The sequence below is a fragment of the Triticum aestivum genome, chromosome 2A (assembly GCF_018294505.1).
Source record: "Triticum aestivum cultivar Chinese Spring chromosome 2A, IWGSC CS RefSeq v2.1, whole genome shotgun sequence".
NCBI lineage: Eukaryota > Viridiplantae > Streptophyta > Magnoliopsida > Poales > Poaceae > Triticum > Triticum aestivum.
In genome coordinates, this window is record NC_057797.1 from 110,063,170 (window position 1) to 110,086,343 (window position 23,174).

A 23,174-nucleotide genomic window follows, 5' to 3' on the forward strand; every position below is an offset into this window, starting at 1 on the left:
TTCTTGAGATGTCACAATCTTGATGTATCGCGGGCTTTGTTAATATAGTCGGATCATATGGTGTTTTTCCTATTCTATCTTGTTGTGATGAATTGAGTTTTTCCCTTTGAGATTTTGTTCTTATCAGAGTGAATACTTGTATGGATTTAAGAGCACTTGATATATGTCTTGCATATGAATACTCGTGGTGACAATGGGGTATCATATTGATTCACTTGATATGTGTTTTGGCACTCAACTTGCGGATTCTCGCAATGACAATGGGGTAATCTATGCATAGGGATTGATGCATGTTCTTGTCTTTTGTTTCTCCGGTAGAAATCTTGGGGCACTCTTTCAGGTTCTTTGTGTTGGATTGAGTATTATGAGTCTGGAATTATTTGGTGTTATTTTAGTACGAACTCTTGGATAGATCGATCGGAAAGAATAGCTTCAAGGTGGTTTCGTACCCTACAAATGATTTCTTCTTATGTTCTCCGCTAGATAAGAACTTTGGAGTGATTATTCGTTGCACGTTGAGGGATGGTTATGTGATCCAATTATATTAGCATTGTTGAGAGATTGCACTAGCGAAAGTACGGACCCTAGGCCTCATTTTCAAGCATTGCAATACCGGTTTTGTGCCCGTTTACTATTTGCATCCTTGCTGTTTTTATTTATTCAGATTATCAAAATATATATCTACCATCCATATTACACTTTTATCACCATCTATTCGCCGAACTAGTGCACCTATACAATTTGCCATTATATTAGGTGTGTTGGGGACACGAGAGATTTCTTGTATTTGGTTGCAGGGTTGTTTGAGAGAAACCATCTTCATCCTACGCCTCCCACGGATTGATAAACCTTAGGTCATCCACTTGAGGGAAAATTGCCACTGTCCTACAAAACTCTGCGCTTGGAGGCCGAACACGAGTCTACAAGAATAAAGTTGCGTAGTAGACATCAACGGTGCATCAAGGACATAATTCTTCTGTGCAGCAACGAGGATAATCCTCAGATCACGGACCCAGTCCGTATCATTGCTACTATCATCTTTCAACTTATTCTCTAGGAACATATCAAAAACATAGGGGAGCCACAATGCGAGCTATTGATCTACAACATAGATATGCAAATACTATCATGACTAAGTTCATGATAAATTAAGTTTAATTAATCATATTACTTAAGAACTCCCACTTAGATTGACATCCCTCAAGTCATCTAAATGATAAGTGATCCAAATCAACTAAACCATGTCCGATCATCATGTGAGATGAAGTAGTCTTCAATGGTGAACATCTCTATGTTGATCATATCTACTATATGATTCATGTTCGAGCTTTTGGTCTCCGGTGTTCCGAGGCCATGTCTGTACATGCTAGGCTCGTCAAGTTTAACCTGAGTATTCCGCATGTGCAAAACTGTCTTGCACCCGTTGTATGTGAACGTAGAGCCTATCACACCCGATCATCATGTGGTGTCTCAGCACGATGAACTGTCACAACGGTGCATACTCAGGGAGAACACTTATACCTTGAAATTTTAGTGAGGGATCATCTTATAATGCTACCGCTGTACTAAGCAAAATAAGATGCATAAAAGATAAACATCACATGCAATCATAATATGTGACATGATATGGCCATCATCATCTTGTGCCTTTGATCTCCATCTCCAAAGCACCGTCATGATCTCCATCGTCACTGGCTTGACACCTTGATCTCCATCGTAGCATCGTGGTCGTCTCGCCAACTATTGCTTCTACAACTATCACTAACGCATAGTGATAAAGTAAAGCAATTACATGGAGTTTGCATTTCATACAATAAAGAGACAACCATAAGGCTCCTGTCGGTTGCCAGTAACTTTTACAAAACATGATCATCTCATACAATAACGTATATCACATCATGTCTTGACCATATCACATCACAACATGCCCTTCAAAAACAAGTTAGACTTCCTCTACTTTGTTGTTGCAAGTTTTACATGTGGATGCTACGGGCTTCTAGTAAGAACCGTTCTTACCTACACATCAAAACCACAACGGTGATTTATCAAGTTTGTTGTTTTAACCTTCAACAAGGACCGGCCGTAGTAAAATTCGATTCAACTAAAGTTGGAGAAACAGACACCCGCCAGCCACCTTTATGCAAAACTAGTTGCATGTCTGTCGGTGGAACCGGTCTCATGAACGTGGTCATGTAAGGTTGGTCCGAGCCTCTTCGTCCAACAATACCGCCGAATCAAAATAAGACGTTGGTGTAATCAGTATGACAATCACCGCCCACAACTCTTTGTGTTCTACTCGTGCATATCATCTACGCATAGACCTGGCTCAGATGCCACTGTTGGGAAACATAGCATGCAATTTGAAAAAAAATCCTATGCTCATGCAAGATCTATCTAGGAGATGCATAGCAACAAGCGGGGGAGAGTGTGTCTATGTACCCTCCTAGACCGAAAGCGGAAGCGTCTGACAATGCGGTTGATGTAGTCGAACTTCTTCTAGATTCGACCGATCAAGTACCGAACGTATGGCACCTCCGAGTTCTACACACGTTCAGCTCGATGACGTCCCTCGTCTTTTGATCCAGCAAAGGTGTTGAAGAATAAGATGAGTTCCTTCAGCACGACGGCGTGGTGACTATGATGGTGAAGTGATCCGTGCAGGGCTTCGCCCAAGCACTACGAAGAATGACCGGAGACGTAAACTGTGGAGGGGAGCGCCGCAAACGGCTAACAATTGTTGGTGTGTGTTCTAGGCGCCCCCTTCCCACGTATATATAGGTGGGAGGGGGAGGGGAGCAGCCATAGGAGACGCCCAAGTAGGAGGAATCCTACTTGGAGTCCCTCCCAAGCCGCGCGCGCCTCCTGCCATATATAACCGAGGGGGGAGGAAAGAGGAGGGAGAGGGAGGGAAGTAGGAATCCGAATCCACATTTTCCTTGCCCTCCCCTCTTTCCTTCTCCTCCTCATATGGCTGGCCTCTGTAGGGGTACACCAGGGCTTGTGTGTTCCCTCACTTGGCCCATAAGGCCCATATCTTTGTCGGGGGTGCACGAAACTCCTTTCCGATGACCCGATAAGTACCCGGTACCCTCCGGAACACTTCCGGTGTCCAAATACCATCGTCCTATATATCAATCTTTTCCTCTCGACCATTTCGAGACTCCTCGTCATGTCTGTGATCTCATCCGGGACTCTGAAGAACATTCAGTCACCAAATCACATAACTCATATAATACTATATCGTCAATGAACGTTAAGCGTGCGGACCCTACGGGTTCGAGAACTATGTAGACATGACCAAGCCACCAGTTTGGTCAATAACCAATAGCGGAACCTGGATGCTCATATTGGCTCCTACATATTATACAAAGATCTTTATCGGTCGAACCATTATGACAACATACATTATTCCCTTTGTCATTGATATGTTACTTGCCCGGGATTCGATCATGGGTATCCACTAACCTAGTTCAATCTCGTTACCGGCAAGTCTCTTTACTCGTTCCGTAATACATCATACCACAACTAACTCATTAGTCACTTTGCTTGCAAGGCTTCTTATGATGTGCATTACCGAGAGGGCCCAGAGATACCTCTCCGATACTCAGATTGACAAATCCTTATCTCGATCTATGCCAACCCAACAAACACCTTCGGAGATACCTGTAGAGCATCTTTATAATCACCCAGTTACATTGTGACGTTTGATAGCACACAAGGTATTCCTCCGGTATCCGGGAGTTGCATAATCTCATAGTCGAAGGAATATGTATTTGACATGAAGAAAGCAATAGCAATAAAATTGAAGGATCAATATGCTATGCTAACGGATGGGACTTGTCCATCACATCATTCTCCTAATGATGTGATCCCGTTCATCAAATGACAACACATGTCTATGGTTAGGAAACTTAACCATCTTTGATAACGAGCTAGTCTAGTAGAGGCTTACTAGGGACACGATGTTTTGTCTATGTATCCACACATGTATCAAGTTTCTGGTTAATACAATTCTAGCATGAATAATAAACATTTATCATGATATAAGGAAATATAAAATAACAACTTTATTATTGCCTCTAGGGCATAGTTCCTTCACTTACTGGCTGCCAACATCCAGGGTCGGACTAAGAGGCTTGGATTGGGTGCCCTCTGTTGGTCTTTGCGGAATATTAGGAACAAATTCACCATTGATGGTGTTTTTCCTAACAAGCCAACTGACGTCCTGTTTAAAATTTCTATTCTTATTGCAATAGTGGAAATTATTGACTAAACCTGCAGATGTGGATGGTATGTTGGAGCTGATCAACAAGGTCCGAGCGTCTGCCAACATGATGTCCTCCCCTGCCTCCGTGTGATCTACCGAGATTTGGGTCATTAGTCTCCTAGCAGTAGGTTGTTGGCATGCGTGCCATCTTATGTTTTGGTTTGGTTGGGCCCGCGCCCTTTAAACTATCATTTGATTTGAGCTGTGCCTCGTGGTCGCTGTGTTATGGTGGTTTGATGAACTTTGGTTCTTATGTGTGGTGCTCTGCCTGGTGGCTTTATTTATAAAGTCGGGCGTATGCATTTTCTCTAAAAAAAAGGCCGAGGAGGAGGCGAACTATGAGGAGGTGGCCGAGGAAGAGGAGGTTGTGGAGGTGACCGGAGAAAGCACGCCGGCGTCAAGGTCATGCACTGCCAACTACAACCAAAAAGAGGATCTTACTCTTTGTGGTGCTTGGTGCGCGATCTCCGTGGATGCAACAATTGGAACTGATAAAACCAAGACTATGTTTCGGGAGAGAATTACCGAGCACTACAACAACTCCGTGGACGTGCGATCAAGTTGTATTCAAGGTTCCCTTGGGCATTGTTGGAGCGCCATTCATGACCAGCGCAACTGATGGTCCAGATGCATCAACCAAGTGAATAACACCACCGAGCAGTGTGCAAGTGGTGGAGTATGGCCCCTACATCCAAGAACTATTCAAGCATAGGAACACCAAGTTTGGCCACAAGCCCTTCACGTTGCATCATTGCTACAAAGATCTATGCAAGAACGAGAAGTGGATCCAAAGAATCGCGAAGACCACTCCAAAGAGATCAAGGTTGAGCATAGCCGTTGAGGCGGACGACGTGGTTGACGAAGATGCCAACAATAGACCGGAAGTAAACAAGATTGCAAAAGAAAGAAAGAAGAAAAATGCATTCGGTGGTACTTACAAAGAACTTGTGGCAATCATCAAGACCAAGAAGGTGTTGGCGGCCGAACGCAAAGAAGAGAAGATGGCGAGGTGGAATGAGTTCGAGGTGTTGGAGGATGAGAAATGAAAGACCAAGTTGGCGGACGAAGAGAGAAAGTTGAAAGAGGAGGAGCGTAGGCTTGCACTTGAGGAGGAGAGGATTCGTGATGCCAAGAAAGCCGAAGAACATGCTATCATGTTCATGAATCTAAACACAATGGATGGAACCGCAAGGAAGTATTAGGAGCCCACTCTTGGAGCGATCTTGGAAGCCTCTCTTCGAAATGTTGGTGGTGGCCGAGGGGGGGGGGTGTTGATGGTGGCCGAGAGGATGGCGGTGGTGATGGTGGCCGACAGGATGGTGGAGTTGGTTTCTTCACCGAGTACCTCGTTTGAGTTGTGGTGGCCGAGGGGGCGGTGGTGCATGCCATTGGTTGGCTTGATCCACAACATATGCATGCTATGTTTGTGGTGATTTTGGATTAAAGATTGTATTTGAAGTGATGACTTTTGGGTGAACTTTGCATGTTTTTATTTGAAATTTGTGATGATGAAACTATATTTATGAAGGTTATGTTATGCATGTTTTATTTTAATATTCTCATGATGTATATTGTGTAGTGTTTGAAGTTCATGCGGCTAGGACAAAAAATCTACACAATTTTGGTTTTTACTTCACTAACTATAGGGGATCGGCTAGGTGCGTCCATCGTTAGTGGAGTAAAAAATTACTTCACTAACTTTACTCCGCCGGATACTCCCTTAATTTTCCGGGGATCGGTTAGAAATGGCCTTGCATTGTGGGATGGAGGGAGTATATTTCACAAGATTGAGTGAAATAAATGGATTGAAACGTTTGAACGTACTTAAAATGTATTCAAGACTGTGTTGTCCTCAAGGTCTTGGCGCGAGGAGTTCAAATATATAAAAATAAAATAGAAAAGAAAGTATAGTTCAAAATATATGAAAAGAGATATAGTGGTATAACATGCATCTGCAGACATACATACACAGTGGTTCCACGCCTTTACATGTGGCATCACTTCAAGGGTGCCAAAACCACCACTGCCTACTGGTATTTAATATTTAGGATCAAGCATCCATTGATTAACTTTAGGTACTCAAAATAGGTCCTCCGTAGAAGAAAGGCATTTGATGATACGTAAGCTATGACGTATGTCAACCATCTTTTCTTCTTCTCGACGAGATAGACGTGAGCCAATCATCAACGAGCCTCTGGAGTATGTTGTTTTACATGAGTAGGAGTACTAGTTAACGGCGTGCAAAGGTAACTATCAGTGCAAACATTGTCGTTCTCGATTAACAATTGTTTTTTATCAATTATTTTCATTTAAGATAGCTAGCTTACCACATACGCCGTATGGTAGATTAACAATTGCTTTTTGTGCTGAACTGATTCCCTCGAGGGACATTAGGAGAGACGAAAAGTTCCTCGCAAAAAAAAAGAGACGAAAAGTTTGATTCCATTTGTCATCGATGACGTTGCGGCGATCACCCTTTCGTTTCATCCGATACTTACCAGGACGATCTATTAACATATTGTATATCTATATTTATATCTATATCAAAATAAAAAGATCTAATAAGATAGATTCAATTAATCTCAGCCATTAATTCATGTTAATCAAACAACCTAGATTGCTCCAATAGTGAGCTCTTAACATGTTGAGCATGCAACTAAAAGCATACCAAATATAAACATCTATATTAATTTTATAATTAATATACGTAATCGATATCCTATCTAATATCAACATGCAGTTAATTTTCTCTCTAATATCAACGAGCAATTATCAACATGTATTGCACGTGCTCATTTACTAATACGAGTAAAGTGGGCGTCTAGGTTCAATCTCTACCCGCCTGCAGCCTGAGAAGGTTCGGTGCCAGATTGGAGTTCCGTCATGGGAAGGATCGACGCAAAAGCACCAGCCGTTGCGCCCCTATAAATAGATCTTTGGTTCGTCTTCATCATCTCCATCTCAAATCATCCTACTCTCCCTCTCTTCCTCACTGTCTCGCACACACATTCCTAACGGAAACATACGCTCCAAAAATCCACGCCGCCGATCAGAAGCGAAAGCTATTGTCGTCAACATGGTCGGCGCCGGAGCCAACACCACCATGAGCCCCCGGAAGCCGCAGGTGGTGCTCTACCCGTCGCCGGGCATGGGGCATCTGGTCTCCATGATCGAGCTCGGCAAGCTCTTCGCGGCTCGTGGACTGGCCGTCACTGTCGCCCTCGTCGACTCGCCGCACGACACCAGCGCCACGGGCCCCTTCCTCGCCGGCGTCTCCGCGGCCAACCCCGACATCTCTTTCCACCGTCTACCACAAGTCAAGCTCCTCGGGTCTGAGCCGCCGGAGATGCTGACCTTCGAGGTCGTCCGCCTCTCCAACCCGCATCTCCGTGATTTCCTCGCCGGCGACACCCCGGCTGTCATCGTGCTGGACTTCTTCTGCGGCGCCGCCATCAACGTGGCCACGGAGCTCCGCATCCCCGCCTACTTCTTCTGCACCTCCGGGGCGCAAATCTTGGCTTTCTTATTGCACCTCGCGGTTCTCCACGGCAAAAGCACGAGGAGCTTCAGGGAAATGGGCCAAGAACTCGTGCACGCTCCGGGAATCACCTCGTTCCCGGCGACGCACGCCATTCAGCGGCTTATGGATCGTGACAGCGCGCCCTACAAGGCATTTCTAAACATGAGCACCAACATGTTTCGGTCCCAAGGCATCATCGTCAACACCTTCCGCTCGCTGGAGCCGCGCGCCATGGACACCATCGTGGCCGGACTCTGCGCACCATCCGGCCTCCGGACGCCCCCGGTGTACTGTATTGGGCCACTGATCAAGTCGGAGGAGGTGGGCGTGAAGCGCGGTGACGAGTGCCTCGCGTGGCTGGACACGCAGCCCAAAGGCAGCGTGGTGTTCCTCTCCTTCGGCAGCCTCGGCCGATTCAGCGCCAAACAAACGAGGAAGGTGGCCGCCGGGCTGGAAGCCAGTGGACAGAGGTTCCTGTGGGTGGTGCGGAGCCCGCCAAGCGACAACTCGTCGAAGAACTCCGAGAAGCTGCCGGAGCCGGACTTGGATGCCCTCCTCCCACAGGGTTTCCTTGAACGGACCCAGGGCAGGGGCCTCGTCGTGAAGTCATGGGCGCCGCAACGCGACGTGCTGGCCCATGATGCGGTTGGTTGTTTTGTGACACACTGCGGGTGGAACTCGGTGCTCGAGTCGGTCATGGCAGGCGTGCCGATGCTGGCGTGGCCGTTGTACGCGGAGCAACTAATGAACGCGGTGTTCCTGGAGAAAGAGATGGAGCTGGCCGTCACGATGAAAGGGTACGACAAGGAGGTGGTGAAGGCCGAGGAGGTTGCCAAGAAGGTCAGGTGGATGATGGACTCCGACGGCGGGAGGGTGCTCCGAGAGCGGACTTTGGCGGTGATGAGGCGGGCGAAAGAGGCTCTACTTGAGGGCGGGGAATCCGAGGCGACATTGGCGGGGCTGGTGGACGCGTGGATTCGTGCTTGACGTTTTGAGTTGGCCGTGGGTGTAAGCGGTGAGCGTGAAGTCAATGTGTGATTTTGGTTTCATCCTTTTTTTTTCCTTTTTGACTTGTAGTTTCATCCTCTATGGGCATGTACTTCCTACACGCAATATAGAGAAAATTTTTGAGTTAAATACACCGGAGGTGCCTAAACTTATCTTGCACGGTTAGTTTGGTGCCTAAAATTACAAAATACATAAAACTAGTGCTCGAACTTGTCCAGTCATGCAAATACGGTGCCTCCTTCCGTATTCAAACGTACACCCTACCCACATGAAGTGCCAGCATGGCAGTGACCCACATATAAGTGGATAGCGTGCGGGGAGGAATTATTTTGCAGAAACATCCCTTGTATTTTATTTAATCATGTAGGATAGCCCTCAAATACAGTGTATGCTACAGAGAAAGAACATGAAAAAAATCTCCATGACGGTGTTTAGAACCTGCACCTCCAGGTTGAGTGGCAGATGCGAGCTTTCCGAGAGGCTACTGATGATTGCTTGTTCCAGGATCTGGGTTGGACTGGGGCAGAGTACACATGGGATAATGGTCAACCGGGTGTTGATAACGTGAAAGCGAGGCTGGACCGAGCCTTTGGGAATCCAGACCTACTTCACATGTACGGCTGCACGCGAGTGAGACACATCAGTACGACCGAGTCAGATCATTGCTTTGTGCTTGTGGAGCGGAAGAAACAAGTGTCTGCGTACAGAACAAGAGGAGCGAAACCTTTTCGCTACGAGGAAGTTTGGCAAACCCATGCAGACTACGACCGGATGGTTTTGGAAAACTGGCAACGGGGGTCGGGTCAGCAAGGTTTGGCTGGTGTGCTTATCGCACTTCAGAACATGCAAGAGTCTTTATCTGCATGGGGTGTGAGAGAGTTTGGCAGCCTTACTGCCACCATCAAGAAACTTCGGGCAAAGCTGGATCGCCTGCGTTGTCAGGCTGTTGGTCGAGGCCCAACCGATGAAGAGAAGGCCACAGTAAAAAAGCTACGAGAGGTTCTTCGCCAGGAAAAGATATGGTTGCGCCAGAGGTCGAGGGTACCCTGGTTGCGTCATGGAGACCGCAACACAAAGTTCTTTCATGCCCAAGTGGCCATGAGAAGACGCATAAACAAAACCGAGAGACTTGTACGTGATGACAGCTCTGTCTGTCAAACCCCGGAGGATGATCAGAGTGAAGTCCAACAGTTTTACCAAGCCCTATACACGTCGCAGGGGTTCAACCCCATGGATGGGCTTATGGACCTAGTTCCAACCCGCGTGTCTGATCAAATGAACGCGCACATTGATATGGCCTACACTGCACAAGAGGTCAAAACAGCGCTGTTTCAGATGGCGCCATCAAAAGCACCGGGAGTGGACGGCTTCACCGCGGGCTTCTTTCAGAGGCATTGGACGATTCTTAAGGATGACATCGTCCCGGCAGTGCTTGGATTTCTAAATGGGGGTGAATTACCGGAGGGGATGAATGACACATCGATTACACTAATTCCTAAGGTACGGCACCCTCAAAGCATCAAGCAATATAGACCCATCTCCCTTTGTCCCGTTTTATACAAAATTGCAGCAAAGTGTATTGTCAACATGATAAGAGGTTTTCTGAATGATATCGTGAGTGAGGAGCAAAGTGCCTTTGTACCGGGGCGACTCATCATCGATAACGTGCTCATAGCACATGAAAGTGTGCATGCAATGAAAAGAAGGAAAAAAGGAAAGAATTTTGGTTGTGTTGTCAAACTGGACATGATGAAAGCATGTGATCGCGTGGAATGGCACTATCTTGAGGCCATCATGTCTAAGTTAGGCTTCAGCGCCTCCTTTGTTCGGCTGATTTTGAAGTGTGTCTCGTCAGTCTGATTTGCAATTCACGTTAACGGTGAGCTCTTGCCATACTTCACCCCCTCCAGGGGGCTGCGACAAGGTTGTCCCGTGTCACCCTACCTCTTTCTTCTCTGTGCAGAAGGCTTCACAACTTTGCTCAACAGCTTTGGTGGAGCTCAAGTAGATAGAGGAATCCGGGTTAGCACCCATTCACCTTGGATCAACCATCTGCTATTCGCAGATGATAGTCGCATCTTCATGAATGCAAGGATGGAGAGTGCTGCTAGGTTAAATCATATACTGGATATTTATGGAACGTGCTCAGGCCAATGTGTGAACAGGGACAAAAGTTCCATCTTATTCAGCCCAAACACACCAGATCCGGTTAGAGTTGCCCTGAAAGCTACATTGGGCGTTTCGGTTGAGGCTTTCAATGAGAGATACTTGGGCCTGCCGACTGCACTAGGTCGGATCACTTCTGGGACATTTGCCTACATTGGCGAATGGGTGCGATCAAGGATGAATGGCAGGACTGAGCGCTTGGTTTCTTGCGCGGCAAGGGAAGTCTTGCTTAAGTCAGTTGCCCAGTCTATTCCAACATTCACAATGAGTTGTTTCAAGTTAACCAAGAAAGTTTACAAGAGCATCTCGTCGCCGATGGCAAAATATTGGTGGAGCAGTTCCATCGATCACAAATCTCTGGACTAGATAGACTGGAAGTCCTTGTCACTTCCTAAGATCAAAGGAGGAATGGGGTTCCGCGACTTGGAATGTTTCAACATTGCGCTTTTGGGCAAACATGGCTGGAGATTGATGACAAACCCGGAGTCCTTGTGCTCTAGGGTTCTAAAAGGACGCTATTTCCCAAACTCTGATTTCATGAGTGCTTCTGTGCCACGAAACGCCTCCGCGACATGGAAGGGTATCATGGCTGGGAGGAAGGCACTAGAAGCTGGTTTGCTATGGCGAATTTGTGATGGCACTTCTGTGAAAATTTGGGCTGACCGGTGGCTACCTAGAAAGCTTTCTCTACAACCCTCAGTTCAGATTGGGAGCGCCAACCTTCACACAGTTTCAGACCTCATCGATACAGACAACTGGAGCTAGAAAGTTGATCTTATAAGGAGTAATTTCACACCACCGGATGCCGATGCAATCTTGAATCTTCCTCTTCGGCAAGGTGGTGGCGATGACTTCTGGGCATGGGCTCACGAGAGGTCGGGATCCTATATTGTAAAATCTGTGTATCATGCTCTTATGACTCGCAACGAGCAGTTGGCTCTAGGGGAAGGGAAGATTACTGAAACTTCTGAGAATGACAAACAGTTATGGACTCGGCTCTGGAAGCTTAAGGTGTTGCCCAAAGTACGGGTCTTTTGGTGGCGGGTTCTTCGTGGCATTTTGCCGGTCGAATCAACACTGAAATACAGGCACGTTGCTACTAGTGCCCGATGCAAAATCTGCAAAAGGGTGCAGACGAAGACATGGTGCACGCTCTCATCAAGTGTTCCCATGCTCAAAGCTTCTGGACAGAAGCTAGGAAATGGCTTGATGTCAAGCTTCCACAATTACATCCGATCACTTGGTGCAAGGATATTTTGTGTGACACACGCATCAACGAAGGGGACCGGCCGAAGATCATTAATGTCATGTGGGCTATATGGACTTCTCGCAATAACATAACACATGACAGAGAGAGTTTGCATCCAGTTCAGTCCCTGAAACGGATTCGAGAAGCCTTAATGTTGTTAGAGCTTCCCGATGAACATACCAGGATTATGCCTGGTTATGGTTGGAGACCACCTGACCCAGAGTGGCTCAAGATAAATACAGACGCTAGCGTCTCGTTGACTGAAAACAGAAGCGGAGCGGGGGGTCTTGCTAGAACCTCATCCGCCTTTGTTGCTGCCTGGAGTAAGCCGCACCCCCATGTTACGGATCCGCTCATCGCAGAAGCCCTGGCTCTACAAGACAGAGTCATCTTCGGCAAGCTTTGAGGTTCTTCGCGAGTGATGCTTGAAGTAGATTGTTTGGAGCTGGTACAGCTCTGGAACTCGCGACAATTTTCGCGCTCTGTCATAGCGCCTATTCTTCTCGAAATTGAAGGCTAGCCTCAACTTTCCTTAGTTTTGAAATTCATCATGTACTGAGACAAGCTAACAATTCAGCGCACCTTTGTGCAAAGCATGCAAGCACAGTGGGGGTGACTGATTGTTGGATGGACTCTCCTCCCGGTTTCCTAGTGACGAGCCTGATGGCTGATCGCGCTGGAGCCATTTATGATTGAATAAAGCTCTATGTTTCCCGCAAAAAAAGGTTACTAAACGTCACGATCTGCCCACATGGGCAAAGTATCCGATATGTACAAGTAATAGCTAGAAAATTATGTAGACCAATTCCACGTGTTGCTTTGCAATTTTTGTGATGTGTGATCCATTGGTTTTATTTTTTTACTTTAAGATTATTGTGTAAATATATATATCTTCATTCTGGACCAGAAGGATACATGATTATGGGATTTTTTTTCAAAACTGTGATGGTTTTTATAGCAAATTTAGAATCTATACGTCCTCACACAAGAAAATCAAAACTAGCACCCTGTCGGCCTCCAGTTGGCCGAAGAGGGGCTCTTCCGCCTGCGGTTGACCGAAGTGGGCTCTTCAGCCTCCCGTTGGCTGAAGAGTACCCCAACTGGACCGAAGAGTACTCTTTGATCTACCGTTGGCCGAAGAGTGCTCTTTGGTCATCCGTAAGCCGAAGAGTATTTTTTGGGGCCCAAGGCCTAGCATAGGCAAAAGAGCGCAGCCATGCAGCTTCGGCCTCCTGTTAATGTGAAAAGTTGGGGCCCGAGGACTCTTCGGCCTACGGTTGACCAAAGAGTGCTCTTCGGCCTACGGTAGACCAAAGAGTCCTTTTCAACCCAGTTGGGGCACTCTTCGGCCAACGGGAGGCTGAAGAGCCCACTTCGGTCAACCGCAGGCCGAAGAGCCCCTCTTCGGCCAACTGGAGGCCGATGGGGTGCTATTTTTGATTTTGGTGCGTGAGAACGTATAGATTCCGAATTTGCTATAAAAATCATCACAGTTTTGAAAAAAAATCTGATTATGGTGTATCCTCATTGTATTTCTGAAATACATAACTATTAAAAAATTGACAACATTGTACCTTTTGAAATTATTCAGTTATATGAAAATTATTGTGTAATAATATTAAATTTGTAGAAATGTATCAAAACATGTCAACCGTGTTTGTAGAATTTTTTTTTGAGAATCAAATGCTGCCGCTTTATTGACTAATTAAACGAAACTAGGAATCTCGCCCGATACAATTCCCAGGATACAATCTGGGGGAATAGCAAACCAAACCTTACACAGTTCCTCACTTAAGCCTACTTTAGCTAATTTATCCGCGGCAGAATTTGCACTACGTCTTACCCATGACACTTTCACTTCTTGGAACAACTTCATCCTCTCCTTGATCTCCTCCACAAGGGGTCCAGCAGCTGGGAAAGTATCCGGTGCTCCCAGCCTTGGAGTACTCCCGGTACTCCAATGTCAATAAACATTTTTTTTTAATATTTCAAAAAATTCCAAAAAAAATTATGAATGTTCATAATGAATATGACTACAAACCCTAAAAGTTTCAGGTCCAAACTCGGATCACACATTGAGAAAAAAAATGTGAAATCTAGGATGAATAGTGTAAAGAAGAGACAAAAGCAACATTGATACTATTCAGATCTATATTTTTCTTTTTTGTTTCTCAATGTACATTTTGATGTTGGACCTAAATATTTTATGGGATGTAGTGACATCCCTTGTGAACATTCTCATTTTTTTCCGGAATTTTTTGAAACATTTAAAAATGTGTTTTGACATTGGAGCACTGGGAGTACCCCAAGGCTGGGAGCACTGGATACTTTCCCCCAGCAGCTGAGAGTATTTTCTCCTTTGCACTCAACATTTTGGCTAGAGCAGCACAGTCCGTCTCCAGCAGGAGCTTTGTTGTATTAAATTCGGCCGCCACCTAAAGTGCTCTCCTGCATGCATATATTTCAGCAACCTCCAGGTCAGATACACCATCAATGAAGTGGCAGGTCGCAGCTCGAAAAGCTCCTGAGTGGTCCCGTAGTACAGCGCCTAACCCACACTTCGCTCCTTCCTTATAAATAGCTCCATCAAAATTTGCCTTGATCCAGCCCTCGTCCGGTGGAACCCATCTCTGTTTGATCTCCGGCTTTTGCAGCTTCTCCTTACTTCCATGAAACCCCTTCCACTCAGCGACATATGCCAGCACCGAGGTCACTATTTCATGTGGTTCGGGGATCTTCTTTCCTTCCCGTGTTTCATTTCTGGCTAGCCAAAGACCATATGTCGCTTGAACCATTATTTGTTTATCCTCCTCCCGTGCGTCGGCAAACCAACCCAACAGCCATCTCGCCACCGCGCTTTGGGAATCGATATGGACCGGTGGGATCGCCACCGGAGTTCCCGTTTCCAAGCGAAGTCGCTTCCAGAATAGCGCCGAATGTGGGCAGCTCCAGAATCTGTGAAAGATCGTCTCCTCCCTGCCGCAAGCCGGACAGAAGATGCCAGGTTTGATTCGACGCCTATGCAGCTCCGAACCAACGGCCAAACCATTCCTAATCAGCCTCCAGACATGAATTTTTGCCTTGTTCGGAGCATTTGTATCCCACAGCCCGAGCCATCCTTTGTGTCTTGCCACCGACATTGACGATTCAGGCTGTCCCGATTTCGTCATATTCATGGCCATCTTCAAGTGGTAAGCTGACTGAACCGTAAACTGTCCATTTTTAGTATGATTCTATGCTAGATAATCATCCATCTCAAGGCCGCCAATAGCTATTTGCTTAATATCATTGGCATCATCAGCGGAGAACATACTGTCAATTTGTTGTGTGTCCCACTCTCTTCCAGATTGCACCATCAAATCACATACCTTGTTTACACCATGCACATAATCCGCACCCAGTGGTGTCAGACTTCCTTGCCTTGGGATCCACGGGTCATGGTGGATATTCATACTTGCTCCACTGCCAATGCGCCAAATGGTCCCTTGTCGTAAAAGTTCTCACCCATGAATAATGCTCCTAAAAGTGTAAGAGCCACCAGAAGGGCATGTTGCATTCATAATTGATCCTTCAGGGAAGTACCTTGCTTTAAAAACCCTTGCACAAAGTGAATCAGGGTGTTGGACAATCCTCCATGCCTGCTTGGCCAATAAGGCCTGATTAAACACTTCTGGATCACGAAATCCCATTCCACCGTCCCGCTTCGCTTGGCGCATTTTATCCCGCGCTATCCAATGCACTTTCCGCTCGCCATTTGTTGCACCCCACCAGAATTTCGAAGAATTGTAAGTATAATTTTACACAATAATTTTTTAATACTAGATGAACATATTCTAAAACATGTTGAACCTGTTGAAAATATGAGCAATTTACCAAATGATTTTATTAACAGAAATACTAGATAAAGCATGACTAATATAGAAGAGATAAAACAAGTTATGCGTTCTAACAGAGAGAAGGTAAATAGCTTCTGCATATATGAACCGTAGCCTATCATATCTAAAGCAGACAGTATAGCAAGTAGCATATATGAAGTAGAACCTAACATGTGTAGGACAAGGATTAGAACAAGGAACTGTGGCAGAACCTTTAACAGGAAAGACAAGAACACGTACGGGACAGCAGCAGCAGAAGCGCTGGACTTGGGGTCAGTGTCCTCGCCTGCCATGTCGTCGAGGAGGTCGTGGACGTCGGGGAAGAACTCGTCGTCGGGGAAGTAGTCGTCGGCGACCGGATCGTCTGTGATGAAGCAGCCAGTAGTCGCGTTGAGCGCTTCCCAAAGACCTTATCACCCTTCTCTCGTACAGGACTCAAAAGGTGCGGTTTCGAAGGCCTACTGTCCCAACCTGCCGTGCACGCCGCAAGCCGGGATGGGGAAGATCGTAGCAGCAGCGCAGTGCTCAGGAACTTTGTGGCGAGAGGAAGGGGATCTTCTAGTGTGTCTCTCTGGAGAGGAGCGACCTCTCTTATATAGGCACAGGAGAAGGACGCGAAGAGGCTGCGGCGGGAGGTAAAGCAACGAAGGGAGACGAAGCGAACAGGCAGCGGCCGAAGAGGCGCGCAACCCGCGGCGCGTCGTGACGAGGCGTGGCGTGGCGAGGCGGGCGGCGGAGGAGGAGCGCGCGTGGATGTCCCTCTTGTTCTTATGCTCATACATGTGGGGAAAGAACCTCCCTTATAAAGAGGTCCAACTCCCTCTAAACTAGCAATGTGAGACTAAAATTTTGTTCCACCTCTTGCCTTGCACAAATGGGCTGCGTGGGCCTCTAGGATTTATTAGGAATTTCTGAAACTGCTATTGGGCTAGGCCCAAAATAGACAAAATTCCAGCAATCCCCCACCAGATCCCAGAGGCACACAAAAATTTACCTTTGGTTCCAAAACACTGTTTTATATACCGGTACTGTAGTGGAGACTGTTAAGTTGAACTTCCACCTAGAACTCTATGCTACACTAGTAAGCAACTTGAACAGTGGACTGGGCCTTGAACAGCAAGTTTTCTGCAAATCTAGCTTCATAAAAAGCCTTGATCGATACGTGTCTACCGTGGGTCTTCCCCGCGGGTGGAGCTTATGCGTCATACTCCGTGACCTTTCATGAGTTTACTAGAGAGAACCCTACTCTCATAGATTGCGACGTTTGACAATCAGACTCATATAGGTGTGTTCTTCAAAAGATGTTCTGCAGGATAACATCTCTGCTTAAATAAGCCACTTAGAACACATTAAGATATACATCAACCTGCCATGCAGATAAGGAGAGTATTGCATCTTCATGGAGTGGTATTGTGAATAGTAAGGATACTCTCCTCTCAGTTGACCAACATCTTGTCTTCCACATCTAATTCACGGGATCTCCGATCACAAAGAATAGGTTACCACTGTGAACAACTCATATTGTGGGTCTCATAACCATCTCCCTCGATGTATTATCTATCACATTACGTGATAGACCCTTAGTAAAAGGATCTGCCAGATTTTTAGGCGTTTGGATATAATCCAATGCAATAACTCCGAAGTTTTTCATTTTTCTGACAGACTTTAACCTTCTCTGAACGTGTCTTGATGACTTCATGTTATCCTTTGAGCTGCTCACTTTCGTGATCACAGTTTGATTGTCGCAGTTCATAAGGATACCCGGTACAGGTTTCTCAACAACCGGTAAGTCATTCAAGAGCCGACGAAGCCAATCTGCTTCGACCGTAGCTGTATCTAGTGCTGTGAGTTCTGCTTCCATTGTTGACCTCGTTAAGATGGTCTGCTTGCAAGACTTCCAAGAAACAGCGCCACCTCCATGAGTGAATACATAACCGCTTGTGGCCTTTATCTCATCAGCATCTGAGATCCAGTTTGAGTCACTATACCCTTCAAGCATCTTTGGATGCCCAGTGTAGTGAATTCCATAATTTGCAGTGCCTTTCAAATAACGCAAAACTCTCTCTAGAGCTTTCCAATGCACATCTCCTGGTTTTGAAACAAATCGACTCAGTTTGCTAACAGCAAAAGAGATGTCAGGTCTTGTAGCACTGGCTAAGTACATAAGCGAGCCAATAATCTGAGAACACTTCAATTGGTCTCTAGCAATTTTTCGATTCTTTCGAAGCAACACACTAGCATCATATGGTGTTGGAAAGGGCTTGCAGTCACTATAGCCAAAGTGACTCAAGATCTTTTCCACATAGTGAGATTGAAGTAATGTAATCCCATCATCATCGTCTCTCAACAACTTGATGTTCAGAATGACATCAGCCACTCCTAAATCCTTCATCTCACAACACGTGGATTAATCTCAACACGCATGGATACACACATGGATTAATCTCAACACGCCCATGTCCAAGTCTTCTTTCATCCACAACACCTAGACAACATCGCTTCCTGGAAAATATAACCTATAAAATGTATAACCATCTTCAAAGCCAGAGAATCTCATCTCCAGGCTGCAGCCGATCCAGAGATTAGTCAAACTGCAAATATTAACAGTTTTTCATACATGCATAGTCATAAAATCGGTTTTGATTGCCTAATCTTGGAGCACTTAACTGTTAGATGCAAGTTATCTCAAAGATAAGTTTAGAAAAGGCAATTAGAATATGTTTTTCTTTTTAATCAGGAAAGAAAAGGCTGGGATCACAAATTGGTAAATGGAAGAACCTCCATTGGACACTCTACAAATCATTGTCAGACTTAGCAGACCAAAATTAGAGATGGTGAATATGACTTGAACTGGTCGATGCTTGCATGTATGTTGTTAGCTATCAAATCTTCATCAGAGAATAAACTCCTCTACCTTGTAGTCACAACTTGATTTTTTTTTGAGATCTCTATGCTAAATCGGATGACCTGTTTGGCATATTCAGTGAGCATGATGTCCCCTAAGAACGTTTCCTATTCAGAATGGATGACACATCCCAAGTATTATGCATTATAGTAATCTGTGATTGTGAGCTATAATAAAGTACATTAAAAATGATGCTTCTTTTCAGGCCACTGTAAGAAATCAAGTGCGGAGGAAGAAATCAATTGGATTGACGGCCACTTACTTGCAAGATGTGTGTACGACTGCACGACTGCACCAACGGAGAAGCACAACACGATTGCAAGGTACCTGTGCCCAGCGGCGAGACTCTTCGTCGGCCTGGACTAGATATGCTGTGGAGGGATGACGGACGGGGGCGCGCCATGACCTTGGCGACGACGGGGAGAGTATGGCGGCGTGCCCGAGATTCTATCGTCGTCTTCTTCGATGGGAATACGAATACGCAAGCGGACCGCGGGGGGGGGGGTGTTGGGGAACGTAGCAGAATTTTAAAATTTTCTACGCATCACCAAGATCAATCTATTGATTCATCTAGCAACGAGGAAGAGGAGTGCATCTACATACCCTTGTAGATCGCGCGCGGAAGCGTTCAAGAGAACGGGGTTGATGGAGTCGTACTCGACGTGATTCAAATCACCGATGACCAAGTGCCGAACGGACAGCACCTCCGCGTTCAACACACGTACGGTTGGGAGACGTCTCCTCCTTTTTGATCCAGTAAGGGGGAAGGAGAGGTTGATGAAGATCCAGCAGCACGACGGCGTGGTGGTGGAAGCAACGGTGATCTCGGCAGGGCTTCGCCAAGCTCAGGGAGATGGAGGAGTGTCACGGGAGGGAGAGGGAGAGGCCAGGGGCTTGGGTGCACAGCCCTCCCTCCCCCCACTATATATAGGGTGCCTAGGGGGGCGCCGGCCCTAGGAGATCCAATCTCCTAGGGGGCGGCGGCCAAGGGGTTGCCTTGCCCCCCAAGGCAAGGGTGGCGCCCCCCCTAGGGTTTCTAACCCTAGGCGCAGGGGGGCCCAAGGGGGGCGCACCAGCCCACTAGGGGCTGGTTCCCCTCCCACTTCAGCCCATGGGGCCCTCCGGGATAGGTGGCCCCACCCGGTGGACCCCCGGGACCCTTCTGGTGCTTTCGGTACAATATCGGTGACCCCCGAAACCTTCCCGATGGCCGAAACTGGACTTCCTATATATAAATCTTTACCTCTGGACCATTCTGGAACTCCTCATGACGTCCGGGATCTCATCCGGGACTCCGAACAACTTTTGGGTTACCGTATGCTAATATCTCTACAACCCTAGCGTCACCGAACCTTAAGTGTGTAGACCCTACGGGTTCGGGAGACATGTAGACATGACCGAGAAGCCTCTACGGTCAATAACCAACAGCGGGATCTGGATACCCATGTTGGCTCCCACATGCTTCACGATGATCTCATCGGATGAACCACGATGTCGAGGATTCAATTAATCCGTATACAATTCCCTTTGTCAATCGGTGCGTTACTTGCCCGAGACTCGATCGTCGGTATCCCAATACCTTGTTCAGTCTCATTACCGGCAAGTCACTTTACTCGTACCGTAATGCATGATCCCGTGATCAACCACTTGATCACATTGAGCTCATTATGATGATGCATTACCGAGTGGGCCCAGAGATACCTCTCCGTCATACGGAGTGACAAATCCCAATCTCGATTCGTGTCAACCAATAGACACTTTTGGAGATACCTGTAATGTACCTTTATAGTCACCCAGTTACGTTGTGACATTTGGCACACCCAAGGCAATCCTACGGTGTCCGGGAGTTGCACAATCTCATGGTCTAAGGAAATGATACTTGACATTCAGAAAAGCTACAGCAAACGAACTACACGATCTTTGAGCTATGCTTAGGATTGGGTCTTGTCCATCACATCATTCTCCTAATGATGTGATCCTGTTATCAATGACATCCAATGTTCATAGTCAGGAAACCATGACTATCTTTTGATCAACGAGCTAGTCAACTAGAGGCTCACTAGGGACGTGTTGTGGTCTATGTATTCACACATGTATTACGATTTCTGGATAACACAATTATAGCATGAACAATAGACAATTATCATGAACAAAGAAATATAATAATAACCATTTTATTATTGCCTCTAGGGCATATTTCCAACAGGGGGGCACTCACGGCGCTCAACCTCGCCTGCAACCTCCGCGGCACCGGCAATCCGGAGGAGGGCTTCCGGGGGCTGCTCGCCGCCGCATGGGCGCTCACAGCGCTCAACCTCGCTTGCAACCTCCGCGGCACCGGCAATCCGGAGGAGGGCTTCTGGGGAGCACGCCAGGAGGGCTTGAGAGCCACCGGTCGGGAGCGCGATAGAGAGAGGTGGATGCATGGGGTGGTTTGAGGGCCTCAGAGGCACCATGCGGTCAGATGAAGAGGTGGATGCGTGGGGGATCGTGCGATGCGAGGTAGAAGGGCAAGAGTAATTAGCGCGATCGTGGGTGTTTAGTGCTAAACATTGGAGAGATCTGAGCCACTCGACAGGGCTGTTTGGATGGATGAGATGACTTGGTTCTCCGCCCTTTCGTACTTTTATAGAGGTAGTAGATAGTAGATAGTAGATAGATAGATAAATAGTAGACTAGATGATATCCCGCGCGTTGCTGCGGGTATACTGGTACATTTTTTTGGGATATACATGTATAACTCTAAAGAATTGTAAAAATAAATGTATGAACATATATTAAGTAACAGAGGATGAGGGTTGAAAACATAATCTCTTGTTGAGTACCTACTGCTTTGCGGCAACGAATCCCATGTATAAAATTGAGAGTTTGAAGGACAAATGCAATGATACTGTACCATTTTTTAACCGGGATCCAAGGCCACTATCAGTACAATAGGTAAATTAGAGACTCTTTGACACACGTTAGCCTTAGTTGCTAGCTTAGCACTTATTTATGAACATCCATAATAAGAAATGGTATAGATATCATCCATGTGGATGTTCTTGCAGTAACTAACATGAAATTGCACTGGCCAAAACACAAAGGGAGAGTTAATGTAGGATAAAGTCAATCCTGGTTAAAAAACTTCAGAATAAAATGCAATGTCTGTTCTTTTTTCATTTTCTCGTTTGGACCAGGGTCACCATCTACTCTCTTTTTCTGCGGGGGATCACCATCTACTCTTGATAGGAACAATTTTTTCGAAAAGGTCTTGATAGGAACAATGGAGAAATAAAATGCACAGCTCTAAATAAAAAAAGAGAGGGGTATTAGTCTCCAATTGAGGAAGCTCCCTATCCATTGTTCCATGAAAATCCACTGTACACTACTACACTCAATTAATCGTACACAATACTGGAATGGTATGAATAGAGAAATAGGGTGTAGAAAAACTTGCTACAACCCAATTCTGTGTGAACTGCTTGATACAAAAATTATCTCACATCCTGTAGCCATTAAGATTTGGGGGAAATTGGAAGATGTAGATATGGAAACATTGCACTCTCAGTCAGCGGATCAGTTCTTGCATAAATGCCACTGAAAAAAAAACTAATTGGTGTAACATGTAACATCCATGATTAACTGCTACAAGATAAAACATTGATTAAAACACACCATGTATTAGATGGCAAAAATCTAAACATAACCAAAATAATAGAAGTGAATCCCGAGACACACATATGTCCAGAAAGAAATAAGATTTATGTGAATAAGCAGGAATAGAAATCTGGTGGTACAACAAATTACATTGAAGCCCTTGCAATTGCTTGTCTATTGCAGCACTGAAGCAAAAGGACTCGTGGGATGAGGAAATTGGGAATAGAAAGCAGAGACGCTATAGCTAGACGGCGATAGTGGCACAGGGGAGTAGATACATGTCCTCCTGCTCGTTTGCCTTCCCAGAGATGGTGACATTGATTAGGATGATAAATAGTCAGCTAGCTAATGGCATACCTCGCCGAATTCATTTATTTAGTGATGTGAGGAAATGAAGGGGGAGATCATTGTCCAGAAGTGGAGCGTCGTCGCAGATTAGGAGATGGAACGTCAAGCATCAATTATCATCGGGTACCTGCAACAAAGGTTGTTTTGTTTTAAGAAGCAGGTTGTTCCATGGCCATAGATCACAACCCCGGAAGATA

The 23,174-nt window shown here is 46.1% G+C and overlaps 1 protein-coding gene across 1 annotated transcript; it reads left to right on the top strand.

Annotated features, from left to right (window-relative positions):
* The first annotated feature begins 7,255 nt into the window (after window positions 1-7,255).
* LOC123184957 (UDP-glycosyltransferase 1) lies at window positions 7,256-8,919 on the top strand. The gene has a single exon (XM_044596985.1). The coding sequence runs from the start codon at window positions 7,344-7,346 to the stop codon at window positions 8,772-8,774; it is 1,431 nt and encodes a 476-aa protein (XP_044452920.1). The 5' UTR covers window positions 7,256-7,343; the 3' UTR covers window positions 8,775-8,919.
* Window positions 8,920-23,174: the final 14,255 nt, after the last annotated feature.